Here is a 15,833-nt window from a genome sequence, read left to right on the forward strand (position 1 = left end):
AATTTTCCTATTTAAGAAGAACCAAGAAAGATTTAATACTGCTCGACGTTTCGGAGTCATCTTGACTCCATTATCAAGAGACTTGTACAGTATGCAAATAAGGAACGCTACAAAAAAGCATAAAACAATGAACAGCCTAAACGAACACCTTAGCGCGGATGGAATCCGTTTGCACGTTAAGTGTTGGCTTACGCATACGAATGTACAACATTTCTTTCACGAGGCAATCAAATTTGCCGCTACATTTTGTGATGACGCGAAATTGTTCGATGAAGCGTTCAGGTATTTCGCAATTGTGTTGCAGGTTGTAATGTTTGTAAATTGATGATGCCTTTCTGGTGTGCCCTTCTACGCGCTCGTGTAAGTGGCCACGTGTATACCCCACAGGTTACATTGGAATTGGTAGACGATACATTGTTGGTTAACAATAGGGGGCTTAATTTCGTGTCGCTTAAGTTGTTGCTCGAGCTTAGGGCTTACAAACACTGGTTGGACAGTCACGTTCAGTTTCGAACTTAGATTGTTCAGTTGTTGTTTAACATAGTTAGCTGAACACTGGTCCTTAAAGGGTAGCACTACTCTCACAGTTTCCGATGGTACATCTGGTGGTGGGCAGGGCTCTTAAATTGAGACCCTTCTCTCAACGAACCGTTTCATTGTAGTTTCAACCAGTGGTTTTGGGTATTTCAAGTTATGAAAAACCCCCATAAGGCGGTCACATTCCTCGAAGAAGAATGACCAGTTAGAAGATAATCGATAAGCGCGATCCACCATGGTGTTGATTAGGCTGCGCTTATACTTAATGTCGACGTGACTCTGGAAATGCAGAAGGAGACCCGTGTTGGTTCTTTTGATGTAGACTTTGCTCTCAATCTTAGGTGCACGGTTTAGCAGTTCAGTTCCTAGAAAGGGAAGGAATCCTTCCCGTTCAACCTCCATGGTAAACTTTAGGGAGGGATGGGTAGAGTTATGGGTGTCTAGAAACTGGCCAGCGGTCACTGTATCGGGAATTACGGTCAGGGTGTCATCGACGTACCTCCGGTAATACCGCGGAAGTTGACCTTGTTGTTCGAGGTTTTCCTCAATCGAGCACATGAAGACGTTAGCCAGCAACGTGCCAAGAGGAGAGCCCATAGCGACTCCATCCGTCTGTTCGTATAAGGCGCCGTCAAACTGGAAAAGCTGGTTTTTCGTAGCTGCTCGAAGGAGGTCGATTAAGTCCGTTTTAGAGAGGTTCAAGCTGTGCGTCTCGTTGAACCAGTCCTGGGCAAAGGCTTTTTCAGCCAAGATCTGTATTGTTTCCTTTAAGGGTACATTTGTAAACAATGAGGTGACGTCATACGAAACTAACATCTCGCCGTTCTTGATCTCGAACCCTCGTACTTCATCAGCAAAGCGGAATATATGTGTCTGTCACTGTATATTGATTGCACGACAAGGGTTTTAATTTGTTGTCAAGCCATTTTGCTAGCGAATAATTGTAGGTGCTAGTAGCAGATAATATTGGCCGCATGGCCAACTGTTCTTTATGCGTCTTCGGCAAGCCATGTAAGTGTGCGAGTCTGGACCCTTTAGGGCGGAGAGCGTCGAAGAAGAGTTTCCAACTCCTTTTCTTTCTGGAGAAGAGGGTGGTAGTACTTAGGAGGTCGTCCTCTGGTTTTCGGTCTCTCCGAGTCGACGAATCGGAATTTGCTGGTATCGTTTATCGACGCATCAGATAGTAGGCGAAGATATTCCGATTTGTCCATAACAACAACCCCGGACCCTTTATCCGGTTTTGTGACAACGATGTCATCGCGCTTTTTCAGATCTTCAATAGCTTGCACAAGGGCTTTAGGAGGTTTGAGGCCACTCCTATTAATATATTCTAGCGCAACAGATCGTAACGTTGCGGCTGCTACTTCCCGTAACCAGTGTTTGTAAGCCCTAAGCTCGAGCAACAACTTAAGCGACACGAAATTAAGCCCCCTATTGTTAACCAACAATGTATCGTCTACCAATTCCAATGTAACCTGTGGGGTATACACGTGACCACTTACACGAGCGCGTAGAAGGGCACACCAGAAAGGCATCATCAATTTACAAACATTACAACCTGCAACACAATTGCGAAATACCTGAACGCTTCATCGAACAATTTCGCGTCATCACAAAATGTAGCGGCAAATTTGATTGCCTCGTGAAAGAAATGTTGTACATTCGCATGCGTAAGCCAACACTTAACGTACAAACGGATTCCATCCGCGCTAAGGTGTTCGTTTAGGCTGTTCACTGTTTTATGCTTTTTTGTAGCGTTCCTTATTTGCATACTGTACAAGTCTCTTGATAATGGAGTAAAGATGACTCCGAAACGTCGAGCAGTATTAAATCTTTCTTGGTTCTTCTTATGTATTTGCTGTAGCAAATCCCTGCTGATCAAATTTTCCTATTGAGATTTAGCTGAATATTAAAACTTGAGGATTTATCTAGATCAATTTTTTGAAATTGAAATACACACTGAAAATGTCAGTTTATGCCAACTTTGGACATCCCTGTGTCCGTCTCCCTATTTTATTGTTTTAAATTTATGCGCACTGAGTACGTAATTTAGTTGTTGGGCATTAGCAACGAAAAACACACGATGTACCTGTGGCAGAAAAAATGCCATCCGGGGTCACAGATGAATTAAATTACACAAATTATAACTTAACTTTTCGCTTTCATCGACAATTCCTGTCAATTTTCATTTGATCACATTTTACCTAAAGACTATACATCTACGCAGTAGCCGAATAAAAGTTCTGTAATACAAATTTTCACCATGCATGAATTTTTTTTTGTAAAAGATGGCATGATCTTAAGCGGATACAAACTTGACAAAAAGAAATAGTTTTCCGATAGATCAACAATCAGCAGATGTTCCAATTTTGAATTGTAAATAAAAGACGGATTCTGGGCAAATTTTGTAAATAGAATGTATTTTCTAGTTTGCACTAAAAATGATAAAGGGGGTAAAAATTTAAACTTTAATGTTTATCGTCCCCTGATTTGGACTGACCATGTCTTTGCTTTAACTATCGTTTAACTTTTTATCGTACGAGCATTTCTATGTAATTAGTTATTTAACAATTGCAATTGGTTCACGTATACAAAAAGCAGGTGAAGTGATTGAAAAAGCTTCACAGTCACAAGTACACTGAATAAAAACTTACTGTTGGTCTTCGACGATTACGCTGAAAAACCAGAGAAATTTCACTTTTTGTCACTTCCAATGAAGTTTTCCTTTGAACACAATCTGAGATCATATGTAACTGCTGCCAAGTTTGGTTGATATCAGGTTAAGTGACTTTGCACTGACAGATGACAAAAATAGAGTAAACAATTAACTGGGAATATTGTCTTGATGTTTCACTAAATTCTTACAACTAACGTTGCAGGATCTGTATGTCAATTAGTAAGGAGAATTAAAGCCCTGTTCATGCTCTTGAAACAAAAGACGAGATAGCAGCGTTATAATTTATGCTTTTACAGCTAAGTAAATGATTTCTTAAGTAAATCACGATCCACATGTCAAATTTATGTAAATTGATCAGTAACTATTTTAGTCTAGTCTCAGGCATTAGCTTGCATTTTAAATAACAAAAATTAGAAAAAAACTTTAGAAAAACGAAATAAAATACGAAAAATTGCTTGCGTTGAACTATTGCAATTTCCCGCGTCGACTTATCACTGAGTCGTAAAATCAGATCGAATATATTTTCACCTGCATCACAGGAAAATACATCGCGGTTAAGTTTCTTTCACTGATCAACAAAGGTTTTAACTGACATATCAGATTAACTAGTTCCTTTTTGGTGATTTTTAAGTAATAGCAACCGATTTTAGCAGCTCGTATAAAAGGAATTGAATTGTTTAAACAATAAAAAAAGATAATTGGTAAGTGTCTTTTAAAACCAAAATTAATTTTTGTCAGTCAATTCATCTTTCGAATTCGGAGACGATTCAACCATGCAAGGCTCATCAACACTTGTCCTCACGCAAATCTTTATGTCAGCTTGAGCACAGGAAAAGAAGTTGGAGAGGAAGGTAGATGGCAATACCCCTCAAAACCTTTATCATCATACCACAACACAAAATTGAATGATTTGACATTATAGCTTGGCAAGAAACTTTATTGGGGCTCAATACAGTAGCAAGGCTACAATTACTTCAACTAACGAAATCCAGTGTGGCAGGAGGGCTGGTCACGTGACTGGCCCAGGCCCAAACTGCAATCCTAACCTTAAATCTAACCCCAACCCCAACAACTCAAACTTACCCCTTTCCCATAAGCCATAATCCTACAACCCTAATCCATACATGGTTATAGGTTAAGTATAACCCTAACTTTTACTCTGTGATGTCATAAGTTCTGGACACGTGACCTCTATTGTTCTCCTTAATCTTTACAGATTGTGCTACAAACGCTTAAGAATATATCAAGCGCTTACTCAGTGTTTATTTATAATGTTTGTGATAATGCGTTCTCGTTTTCATTTATAGCATTTACTATTACTTTTTCAGTTTAGGTTAACCCTTCTGGTGAAAGAAAACGGGTTTATTTCATTGGAGAAAAGACATTAAATTTCCATTGTTATCCGATTTGTATTTGCATTTATAATTTTACAATCTATATATTCCATAGAAGTACGATATACGGCGTTTGTGGAGTTAAAGTTGACTAAAAACGTGCAAGGAATAAGAAACGGTATAATCCCCATTCTCTTTGTGATGGCTTTGTGCCCCTCTTTTGGTTAAAACTACGTACAACTAGCACAAGTTATCAATTTAGCTGGGTGAAAAACTCAGTCAGAATACAAACAAATATTTGCTTTATTTTGTCTTGCAGAAACTGATGACATCTGCAAAGCCAAAGATTAGCAGCAAAAAATTTGTAGTCCTGTTACTATCGTAACAAGTAGTGACACACTCTCTCCACGCAGGTGTGTAAATATGTAACGGCGAATTTAACCCTGAGGTAACTCTGAGATCTACTAGCATCCCATCCGGGATGTGGGAAGAAAAGTACCCCTAGTCAGATAATGCTACGGAAACCGGGATAGCTCAAGCCTGGTAGGCCATTAGGCTCAAACGCGTAACCTTGGTTGCTCTGAAGATGACGTAATCATTACAATACAAGTCAGCCAAAAAAATTAATATGTGCCATGGAGCCAGCACACAATTGCATTTACTTACTCTTTCGCATACGAGTTCAACGTAGGTACTTCCAATTATCTTAAAATTTCTATTATGTTATTCTCGCTCTTAAGCGGTCTAGTAGAATCGCAGACTTCGCAGTCATTCCCGTCATGTTAAAATAGCTGCATTTAACAACGGCGGTATTTAAGTACTTACGTACTCGAATACAAAATCTTTTGTAAAACATTACACGGTGGTCACACTATTACATTTGTTTCCTCTGTTAAATAAAAACTCAACATGAAAAGTTGAAGACTTTTTTTTAAAAATTACATAGATAAGTGACTGTATGGTTTTGTTTCTTCGTAAGAATGTTCATTTCTTAAGAATCCATACAGGTAGCTAATTATCTGAATAATGGAAACTACTTCCTCTAAGAGCAAGATACCAATGAAGCGAGATTCTTCCTGAAGTTTTGGCTATGAAGGCTGTACACCAGTGGATTGAGACAGGAATTCAACAGCGCGCTGGCTGTGGACACGAAAGATAATGTAGAGTCACTGACTGGAATCACGGGAGTCAGCACGCAAAGCAGTGTGGGAGGGGTCCAGCAGGCAATGAAGATGACGGAGACGAAAAGGAGCATCTTAGTTACTCTATTTCTGGTATGTGACACGATCTTTAGAGAAGAGCCGGGCACGCGTAGACGGTGTCGCAGACACAAGATAATTCTCGTGTACAGGTATCCCATGATGCATACCGGCAGCAATGAATTGGCAATTGCCCAAGTATATCTATACAATTGAGCCATTGTGTCTTCATACTGCTTCACGCATTCTCGACGGTCATCATCGTAGGTCCATAAAAGGAAACAGGGCATTGAAAGTAAGATCGCTATAATCCACGCAGTTGGCAGCAACCACGATGGCCGTCCACGACTGAGTTGTTCCAATGGATGTAAGGTGGCGTTGTAACGCTCAAAAGCTATCACCATCAGCACAAAGCTCGAGGCTGAAGCCGCCGCCCAACCCAAGGTTCCACTGGTAATGAACTTGCACAGCATGTCTCCAACAAAGCCACTTGGTTGCTCGATAACGTGGATCAGAATGCAAGGAGGAATGAAGAAGACAGCGACCAGTAAATCAGCGATGGCCAGATGAAAAAGAAGCCAGTTGATCGAGGTTTTCATTGCTTTCTTCTTTAACATCATAAGGCACACGAGGGAATTGCCTGCTATGTTGAAAATCATCATGGCTGTGAGGCAAAGAACGTACACCAAAGAGGTAGTAGATATTTCCATCTTTTGAATCCAAATTGGAACTATTCTCTGAAAGCAGATGTTCAGTTCAATTTAATGCCGGTAAACAAACTTCTATTACTGGTAAAATGACCACAATAGGGTGTATTTACATACAGAACAGACACCTCTATTGAATTATACAGCTCAGGGTAGTCCTAATTGCAGGGGCTAAAAGCAACCTGCTATCAATAGGAGCCCTGAGCGCTTAAAAAATAAATTACACATTCAACAAAAAAATTAAAACATAAAAATGTATATCTCATAAGTCACTGGACTCAAACAGAATTCTGTGTCAACGGTGTTCAACCGAGTTGTTAAACAGCGAGGAATTCGCTGAAGAGCGTTTACTGCCTTCATCTTCTAAAAGTTTAACGGAATATGATTCAACACATTAATGTTCTTTGTTAAAAAATTTGCCCAAGTTGAGCAAATTACAAACATAAGGATCAAAACGAATCATTTTAAACCAGAAGGTCGAGAATCAAAAAATAACAATCTGAGTCCAATACCTGAAAATTTATGTCTAACGAGAAACATGCTGTAAAGCTCTTTCTGCCTTATAAATTTTATAAATTCACATTTTCAAAGACTTTTCGTCTAAAAATTATTTTATTCCAAAACCTACAAAATATTGCGATAACGGACATAGAGGCTTTGAAAAACGTACCTTATAAATAATCAACAATCAAAAGATGAAGGGTTCAGTATTGGTATTCCTTTGCACGATGGATAAGAATTTAACTGACCGTGCAGATGTGAAAAATTGAAAAGCATATCGTTGGAATTGTCCAAAGGAGACGGAATCTTTGCATTTTTTTCTAAATTGAATATGTTTACCATTTAGGCTAAGCTGAATGACAAGATAGATAGAGTTTTAAAATCGAAAGACTTGAAATACTTACAAAATATGTTTCGATTTGTTTTGGACGGTTTTGCTCTGCTCTCTTCGTTTCAACTTTCGATCGTATGATGATATTGAAATTAGTCTTCTAGCAAATTACTGCCGAAAAAACCAGATGTTGTCTGGATGTGTGAAATTAAACTTAAATTGTGAATACCTAACGGTCAGTTAGCCTTCGTTGATTGTTCAGAAAGAACCAGTCCAATCTCCCTTCTTTCAATTCCAGTGAGGCTCCCACTGAACTCAAATCTAAATTAATTGCTGACAATTTTGCTGAAGTCGATACGGTGACTTTACTAACCGACAGGTGACGAGAATGGAGCAAATAATGAACATTGCCCTGATGTATGACCAAATGCTTACTACTAGCATTACAACAAATGTATGGCAATAAATAGTTAGAGTTTATACTTTGAGCAAACAAATAGGACAAAGCAGCATTTAATTTCGCTTCTATAAGTACATTTTTCAGTAATTATTTAAATCTACCCAGGCTTAATTTAGCCCGCATTTGTAAAGAAGAGAGTTGTCAGTAGAAAAGAATTAAAAATAAAACTGGAACATGAATGATTACAAGTCAGTGATTTCCGGTTACGGTTATACAAAATGAACTATGGAATATCGAGATTCTTGTGTTATACTAAATACCAACCTGCTGTATGTTAAAGAGAAAAACATCTGGTAAAATGTCCTTTCATTAATTAACAAAAGTTGCAACTGACTTCTTTGCTGTATTACTTATCTTTTAGTGTATTTGGGAGTAAAATAACTAACTACAGACGAATTGCAATTATGCGATGTGTCAGTGACGACTTCAAATCATGCCAAAGTGACGTTACACATTTAAAAAGTCCGCCATCTTCGATTTAACAATTTTTCAGAAATTTCCATGATTGATTTGGAAAAAAAAGGATGCAAACACTATTAATGCTTTGTAAAAATGCATAATAACGAACATTTCATTAGAAATGAATCGAACATTAAGATAAAAACTCCAAATTTCGGTAAAACACCCTTTGCCAAAGAAACACTTAAAATAAGCGGGGGTACTTTTTGCCCCTTCCCCAGGCATAGGGTTTAAAGAGCTACCGTAGGTTGGGATGTATAAAATCATTTCTTTATTTCGATGTTTAAAGTTACCTATAAAGCAAAGGAGCCAGAAAATTCAAAATACAACACCAAATGGGAGATAACAGAAGTCTATAAGATATGATGACTTGTGATCATATTTAACCAGAAAAAAAAGACACCGGCCCTTTGAATCCAGGGGCTTTGAATCAGACCCGGTTACTTTAGAAATAGTGATTGCAATCATGTTTTATTATACAGTAATTTGTTTTACGTTTTACTTTTCTTATCTTGAAAATAATATTCTTATAAATGCTATCACAAGAAACACGCCTCTTATCAGCACCCATAAAATTCAAATAAAAGCGATTTACATTATATTTCGACCTTTTTTTCACCTTGATAGCTCAATAACAAGCAGTTTTATAAAATTTGTGCAAACATATGTCTTTTCAACTTAACCTTATAGAAGCTCAACTCTTAACATCATATTTACACATATATTTAGCTAGCAGCTTCGCACTGATATGCTTACACTGGATTATGTATTATTCTGTTAAAGACCTTTTTAAGTAACAATAAACAATGGTGACTCTAGAATACAGGGTTTCTACTATTAAGCTAAAACATTGTAGAATGTTCTTTACATTACATGGATAAGTGACTTTGATTCTAGAACATTTTCGTTAAATGTTTTTGAAGCTCTAATGAATGGAATCCAGACAAGAACCTAATTAACTGATGACTTGATTCCAGGACGGTGTGTTTTGCTTTAGGTTTGCGAGTGGCAACTACTTGGGCTTGAGACAACACACGAGTGAAGCGAGACTCTTCCTGAACTGTTCACTATAAAGGGTGTACACCAGTGGATTGACGCAGGAATTCAACAGCGCGCTTGCTTTGGTCACGTAATACACTGTGACGTACCCGCCAGGAATCACGGGACTCATCACGCAAAGCACTGCGGGAGGGGTCCAGCAAGCGATGAAGATGACAGACACTGAAAGAAGCATCTTGGTGACCCTGATTCTAGACTGAGAAACAGAATTTGAAGAGGAGCCTGGCACAATATAAACACGGTTGCGCAGACACAAAATAATCTGTATGTACAGATATCCCATGATGCATATCGGCAGCACTGAATTGCAAAATGACCAAGTAAGTTTATATGCTCGAGCTGTTGTGTAATCTGGGAAGTTCTGCACACACTTTTGACTTTCTGCATCGTAGGCCGATACTACGAGATTTGGCAACAACAGTAGGATTCCTATAATCCACACAATTGGCACCAACTACCATGGCCTACCACGACTGAGCTGTTCCAGTGGACGTACGGTGGCGTGGTAACGCTCAAATGCTATCACCACCAGCAGATAGCTCGACGCTGCAGCCGCCACCCAACCCAGGACGCCACTGAAAATGAACTTGCACAGCAGGTCTCCAACAAAGCCACTTGGTTGCTCGACAAAGTGGCTCAGAATGCAAGGAGGAATGAAGAAGACGGCAACCAGTAAATCAGCGATAGCCAAGTAAAACAGAAGCCAGTTGACAGAGGTTTTCAAAGCTTTCTTCTTCAGTATTAAAAAGCAAACGAGGGAATTGCCTGCTATGTTGAAAGTTATCATGGCGGCGAGAAACACTACGTACACCAGGGAGGCTAATGAAATTGCCATCTTTTGAGTTGAATTCCGTTCTGAAAGACAAAGTGATGTGTTAAGTGATGATGGTAAATAAACTACTGTAAACAAGCAGAAACCATTGACTGAATTTTTGGAAAAATGCAATCTGAGGAGCACACTATTGATTGATAGAAGACGCTCACAACGCGTACGCACATTATAATTAATTAATTTTATCGATATTCCCAGTTTTCGGCAACTGTATATTATTAAAACAATAACATCGCTCGAAAGCTATCGAGCGGACTGTAGCATCGGATTCGGAAATCATGGACATTTAATATAATTATTCGTTTCAAACTTCCTTCTGAAAGGAAATGTCCGGATCGTATTAAAGGAAAGTGAGCATTTGACAGATTTTCCTAAGAAGGAAGTAGAACTGCTGAAGATACCTTTTGTTTTACTTCAATTCTCAACGTTTTTTAACTTCTCGTAATACCAAGACGCCTTGCCTCTGTGTTGGTATTGTAAGAAAGTTGGGAAAAGTGGTTCGCGAAAAGAACAAGTTGAAAAAACGCCGTGGGTGACGATAATTCTTGGTTTTCAAGTGACGTCACCACCGCCGTGTTGGTGGACAGGAACAAACCATTTCTTATTTTTAGCTTCTTTTGTCTTGCGATTGGTTGCAAACCATCTACAGGCGACGGCTATAAATTACGCAAATATTGTGAAATTTCAAAGTCTCTCAAATTCTCTCACGTACCTGTGAAGCCAGAAATAAATATTTACGTCGGTTTTAATGCGTTCGTCTTCTTATGATGATGAATGTGTCATATCATTTTCAACTTAGCATTAGGTGTGACAATATTATGACCAAATTCAAAATCAATAAAAGGACAGACGCATTAAGCAGTCATCAATATGTCTTCTTTTTATAATAGAAACAAGCCAAAATGATCAACCTAGCCTTCAGACGTGAGAAATGCTTAAACTGCTAAAGAATGTGAATTTCATTTAGCCAAAACAATTCCGAAAACGAGAGTCTCATTAACCTCAGACAACGTGTAATAAATCGAGTTTCAGATGTGCCAATGAATACGCGAGACATTTGGGTTATTGCAAAACTCGGATCTAGTATCATTTTGAATATTGATTACACCCTCCGTTTAAAACGAGGATTGAAAGCGACATCGTCTTTTCGCCTTTGGGAGGCAGCCTAGACCGGTTTTGTCTCTGTCCATCACTTTGAGAATAAAAGAGTGACGAGAAATATGCTATCCCTGAGTTGTTATTTTATGAAATACGTTTGACTTTAAAGTGATTTCTTCCTAAAAATCTTTCCATACTGCACATTTGGGTGTTGCATGGAAACGAAATTGAAGGTTTAGTATTCATTTTTATGCTCAGTGGATAAAAAATGAAATTTGTTGATGCAAAAGATTAAACATTTCAGTTTCAAGTTATCAATAGAGTAAGGTTTTGTGACGATTTTGTAAATTTATTGTACTATGTTTGCTTTTTCAGACTAAATCTCGAGAAATAATGTAGAGCTAGTTATAAAATTGAAATAAATATACTTACGAAGCTCCCTTTCTTTGGTTTTCGCAACCTGCTCTGTTTAACCTGCTCTGGTTAACTTATGTTTCCGCTTTTGATCTTCATATATTGGCAAAAAAGCCTCATGGATGAGATATTTCGCAATTGGTTCTATGAAAAAAATCAGGTGATGCGTCGGTGGTATTCGAAGAATGCCGTAGAGACACAGTTAACTGAATCGCATTTAGCCTTCGAAGATCACATGGAAAACCAGTTGGATTTTATCAATTGTCAATCCCAGTAAAGGTTTTCGTTCGAACGCAAATCTAAGATTCAGATATGTAATTGATGCCCACTTTGTTTGAAATAGATCTGGTGACTTTTTACTGTAACTGACGTGTTAAGTGACTTTCAACTGATAGGTGACAAAGATAGAGCAAACAATAAACGTCCTGATGCACAACCAAACTCTTACAACTAGAATTCCAAGAAATGTGCACCATTAGTGAGAAGATTTAATATTTTGTGCATGTTCTTAAAACAAAAGACGAAATAGCAACATTTTTGCAGCTAAGTAAATCATGTCTGATATGTCAAACTTGTGTAAATTCACCAGTAATTATTTTAGTACACGTGGTCTTTAGCTTTCATTTGTAATCAAGAGACTTGTAGAATATAGAAAATGATTAAAACTAAGTGAACATTCTGCCTAATTAGAACTGGCGATGTAATCAATATTTTTGTCACATGGAGAAATGAAAAGTCCGATATCTGATATTTTTGCTATGCTGAGTCACGAATAGGACATTCATGCCTGAGTGTTAAAGTGATATGTATTAACCTGCTCTACATTAGAGGGAAAAACAAACATTTTGTAAAATTCTCTTTTATACCAATCAACCAAGGTTTCTTCTGACGTCTTAGCTTGATACGTTTCTTTCTAGGTAATGGTAAAAACAATTGTCTGATTGCAAAGGCCAATTTTCTGAATTTTTTAGGTAATTTTAAGTTTTGGGTTTTAGCTAGTTTTGTTATGGAAAAGTTAAAAATTGACAGACAACAAAACACTGATAATCACACGTAATCTTGAAAAAAAATAATAAGCGCTGAGAGGAGCTATATTCATGGCAACATCTTAGTAATACTTAATGTGTTTGATACACATTTGGATACTGCAAGCTTGGGAAAACATACCCTTTCAAGTGATTCCACATGAAAATTTTGCAAAAAGAATATCTTAGGTATGATCATTATTAACTCTAAACAATGAAAATATTTAATATTTCCTTTTTAAGACGGATCAAATTCAACACAATATGTAGAAGCAACAAATTGCCAATACAAGACGGATTCTGAAGTTCTTTGTAAACTAAACATATTTGCTATGATGGACTAAATTCTGAGAATTTAAATTTTGTCAATTCCAGTGAAGTTTTCGTTTGAACACACTGTAAATGAAAAATTTCTGTTTGCGTATTAGGAAACCGCATTAATTTATTTTTTAAAAAAAAAAAAAAAAAAAAAATGTTAGATGAGGATTTATACGAAAACAAGACGGGTTTCATATTCTTTTTTACGATTTTAAAAATCAACCCACATAGGAAATTAATGAAAAAAATATCAACACGAGATAAATTCAAAAAGGCAAAGTTTGTAATACTTACAAAATGGTTTTTCTCATTTTTGGACGACCCTGTTCCCTCGCTGGTTTAGTTACTGTGTCAACCTTCGATCGTCTAATGACTTATATGCAATATAGTTACACTGTACATAGTCACGTGGCAATTAAGACAGGTGAAACGTCTGTGGAATTGACATGCAACGCACGTACAGTCATAGGTAAAGTGAATTAACTCTGAACTTCCGCCCTCGATATTTGCATGGAAAAGGGAGTTGAGTTTGTGAATTTCCACCCTTATTCCCCTTCCTCGTGAAAAAAGGAGTCGAATTTGATATTTTGAAACACGTTTTTACCATGACAAATATAATATTTCATGTAGTAGCTCAATAAAATATCGGACGCCATCTTTGGTTGGTGTCAATATAATGAAATATTTTAAAAGTGACGAAAATAGCGCAAATATGAACTAGGGATATTTTTAGATACGTGGTAGCTGTAGGCAGGTGTCGATATTGTAAAACTGGTTTGTCATTGACTCGTTTGAAAACCAGTTGATACATATGTTGTACCACCAAATTCTCACAACTTACATTACAAGAAATGTATCGCAATCAATAAGGAGAGTTATAATTTTGTTCAGAATGTTAAAAGTCGACGAGAACAGAGCAACGATTTAATTTTGAAGCTGAATGATGTAACATTCAAGCAAATTTCTTAAGTTATTTCTACGTGGGTTGTATAGTTTATGCTTGCTTTCCTGTAGTTAGAAAATAGAACATACTGCCTACGTTAAACTAATGCCCGAGGTAAGCCTTTCATCTCTGATGAACCATTTACTAGTCATGAAATATCGAGATCCGTGCGTTGTTATATAACTTAACTTGGTTCCAAATCATGGTTAAAACCTTGTAAATTCTCCTTAAAAAAACAGCAACAAAATTTCGATATTTTGTCAGTTTTTCTGTTTTAAATTAGGCATGAAAAGCCGGAAGAAATGCAGCAATTTAATTATAAAAAGGAGATTTTATGTTTTGACTATGAGTTACTTATATTAATAATGGCAATGGGACTGAGTGGAGTCCAATTCGGTCTGTAATCATACAAGTGATTAACAAAATCGGACGACCGCGAAGCGGGAGTCCGATTTGTTTAAACACGAGTATGATTACAGACAGAATTGGACGACACGAAGTCCTGTTACTATTTAAACAAAACTATAACAAATTTTGAGAAAAAATTAACCTTCGGTTGAATAGTTAAACGTCTTTATGATTACTGAAAAACAACAGTGTACTCTACAAATGCACGTCAACAGCGCGCGCAGAATGACGCGTACTGTCCAATTACACAGGCATGACGCCTAAACTGTCCTATTACACTGTCCAATTACAAGCATGACGCGTACACTGTCCTATTAGTGCTCAAATCGGGCTGCTGATAACCAATCACGTTCGAGAATTTTGTTATAGTTTTGATTAAAATGGAATGATTAAAAGAAAGATTGCATGCAATAAGACCAACACAGCAACTTTCACTTCAAGGGTCACAGTATTTCAAAGTGCAAACTTGTTAATTTTCTCATCAACAAATTTAAAAAAGCATCAAAGGCACACAGACCCATGTGAATGAGCCAAAAGGGTTCAAAGGGATTTCACTCAAGTCTCCTGCTTGATGGACGACCGAAACTGTATGATTATTTTGTCAGTTTTAAGCTCAAAAGACGCTTTTTCACCCCTCCCCTTAACAAACTTGCAAAACATAGCAAGTGTGAACTTTTTTCTCCCCAGATCCATTAAAACCAACCAGTTTGAAACTTGAAACATACAGTTTGGGCCTTTTTGGAAAAATGCAAACACGTGAATTCAGCTCAATGTTGACTCCAGGTTCAAAAGAACCGAATACGAAAGTGCCACATGAGGCACTGAAAACAAAGATTTTCGACACTGGCGTTCAAATACCACCACGTATTTTAAAGCCCATTTTCTCTCCAGATCAAGGTAAACCAGCCAGTTTGAAACTTGAAACGTATAGTTTGGTCCTTTTTGGAAAAATTCCAAAACGTGGATTCAGCCTAATGTTCACTCCAGGTTCAAAAGAGCCGAATAAGAAAGTGTCACATTAGGCACTGAAGATTTTGCGTCTCCAAGATTTTGCGACATCTGCATTTATGATTCAGATTTTTGGATATATTTTTGGAATTCTCGTAATCTTAACTGACACTGATATACATTTAGCGAGCTCCGCCCTACCTATGTCTGAGGTTATAAATTCCGTTAAAAATTATAAAGTACTAGTTAAAGATAGTAATCTTAAGTTAGCAGAGAGTCAATTTATAATAGATTTGTCATTATTAGCTTGAACTCGTTATACCATGGTATATTCTGTAGTTGAACAAAAATGATTGGGCATTACATTACATCCGCTTTCAGTGTTACGTCCATAGCTATCTTCCTACAGTTGAATCCCGATAACTCGAACCTTCAAGGGAAATCGAAAAAGGTTCGAGATATCGGGAGTTTGAGTTATCGAGGGTAAAATTAGTAAGAAACAACCTGGAGGGGAATCGGATAAGGTTTGAGTTAGCGGGAGGTTCGAGTTATTGAGGGTTCGAGTTATCAAGATTCAACTGTT

General features: G+C 37.4%; 1 protein-coding gene and 2 pseudogenes across 2 annotated transcripts; all 3 read right to left on the minus strand.

Annotated features, from left to right (window-relative positions):
* Positions 1 to 136: 136 nt before the first annotated feature.
* LOC144665288 (uncharacterized) lies at positions 137 to 1,767 on the minus strand (annotated as a pseudogene).
* A 3,823-nt stretch (positions 1,768 to 5,590) lies between these two features.
* LOC144665348 (melatonin receptor type 1C-like) lies at positions 5,591 to 7,394 on the minus strand. The gene is made up of 2 exons (XM_078526587.1): positions 7,360 to 7,394; positions 5,591 to 6,484 (listed from the first exon to the last, which is right to left on the minus strand). The coding sequence occupies exon 2, from the start codon at positions 6,455 to 6,457 to the stop codon at positions 5,591 to 5,593; it is 867 nt and encodes a 288-aa protein (XP_078382713.1). The 5' UTR covers positions 6,458 to 6,484; positions 7,360 to 7,394.
* Positions 7,395 to 9,217: 1,823 nt separating this feature from the next.
* On the minus strand, positions 9,218 to 11,724 carry LOC144665339 (QRFP-like peptide receptor; annotated as a pseudogene). Its single transcript, XR_013572913.1, has 2 exons — positions 11,627 to 11,724; positions 9,218 to 10,119 (listed from the first exon to the last, which is right to left on the minus strand). The product of XR_013572913.1 is annotated as a QRFP-like peptide receptor (transcript).
* Positions 11,725 to 15,833: the final 4,109 nt, after the last annotated feature.

The sequence above is a fragment of the Oculina patagonica genome, chromosome 9, assembly GCF_052425735.1.
Source record: "Oculina patagonica isolate OP01 chromosome 9, crgOcupat, whole genome shotgun sequence".
In the NCBI taxonomy this organism is placed as follows: domain Eukaryota; kingdom Metazoa; phylum Cnidaria; class Anthozoa; order Scleractinia; family Oculinidae; genus Oculina; species Oculina patagonica.

What these genes read in the sequence shown, in the direction of transcription:
- LOC144665348 (XM_078526587.1), bottom strand. Translation starts at nt 6,457, where the DNA reads ATGGAAATATCTACTACCTCTTTGGTGTACGTTCTTTGCCTCACAGCC.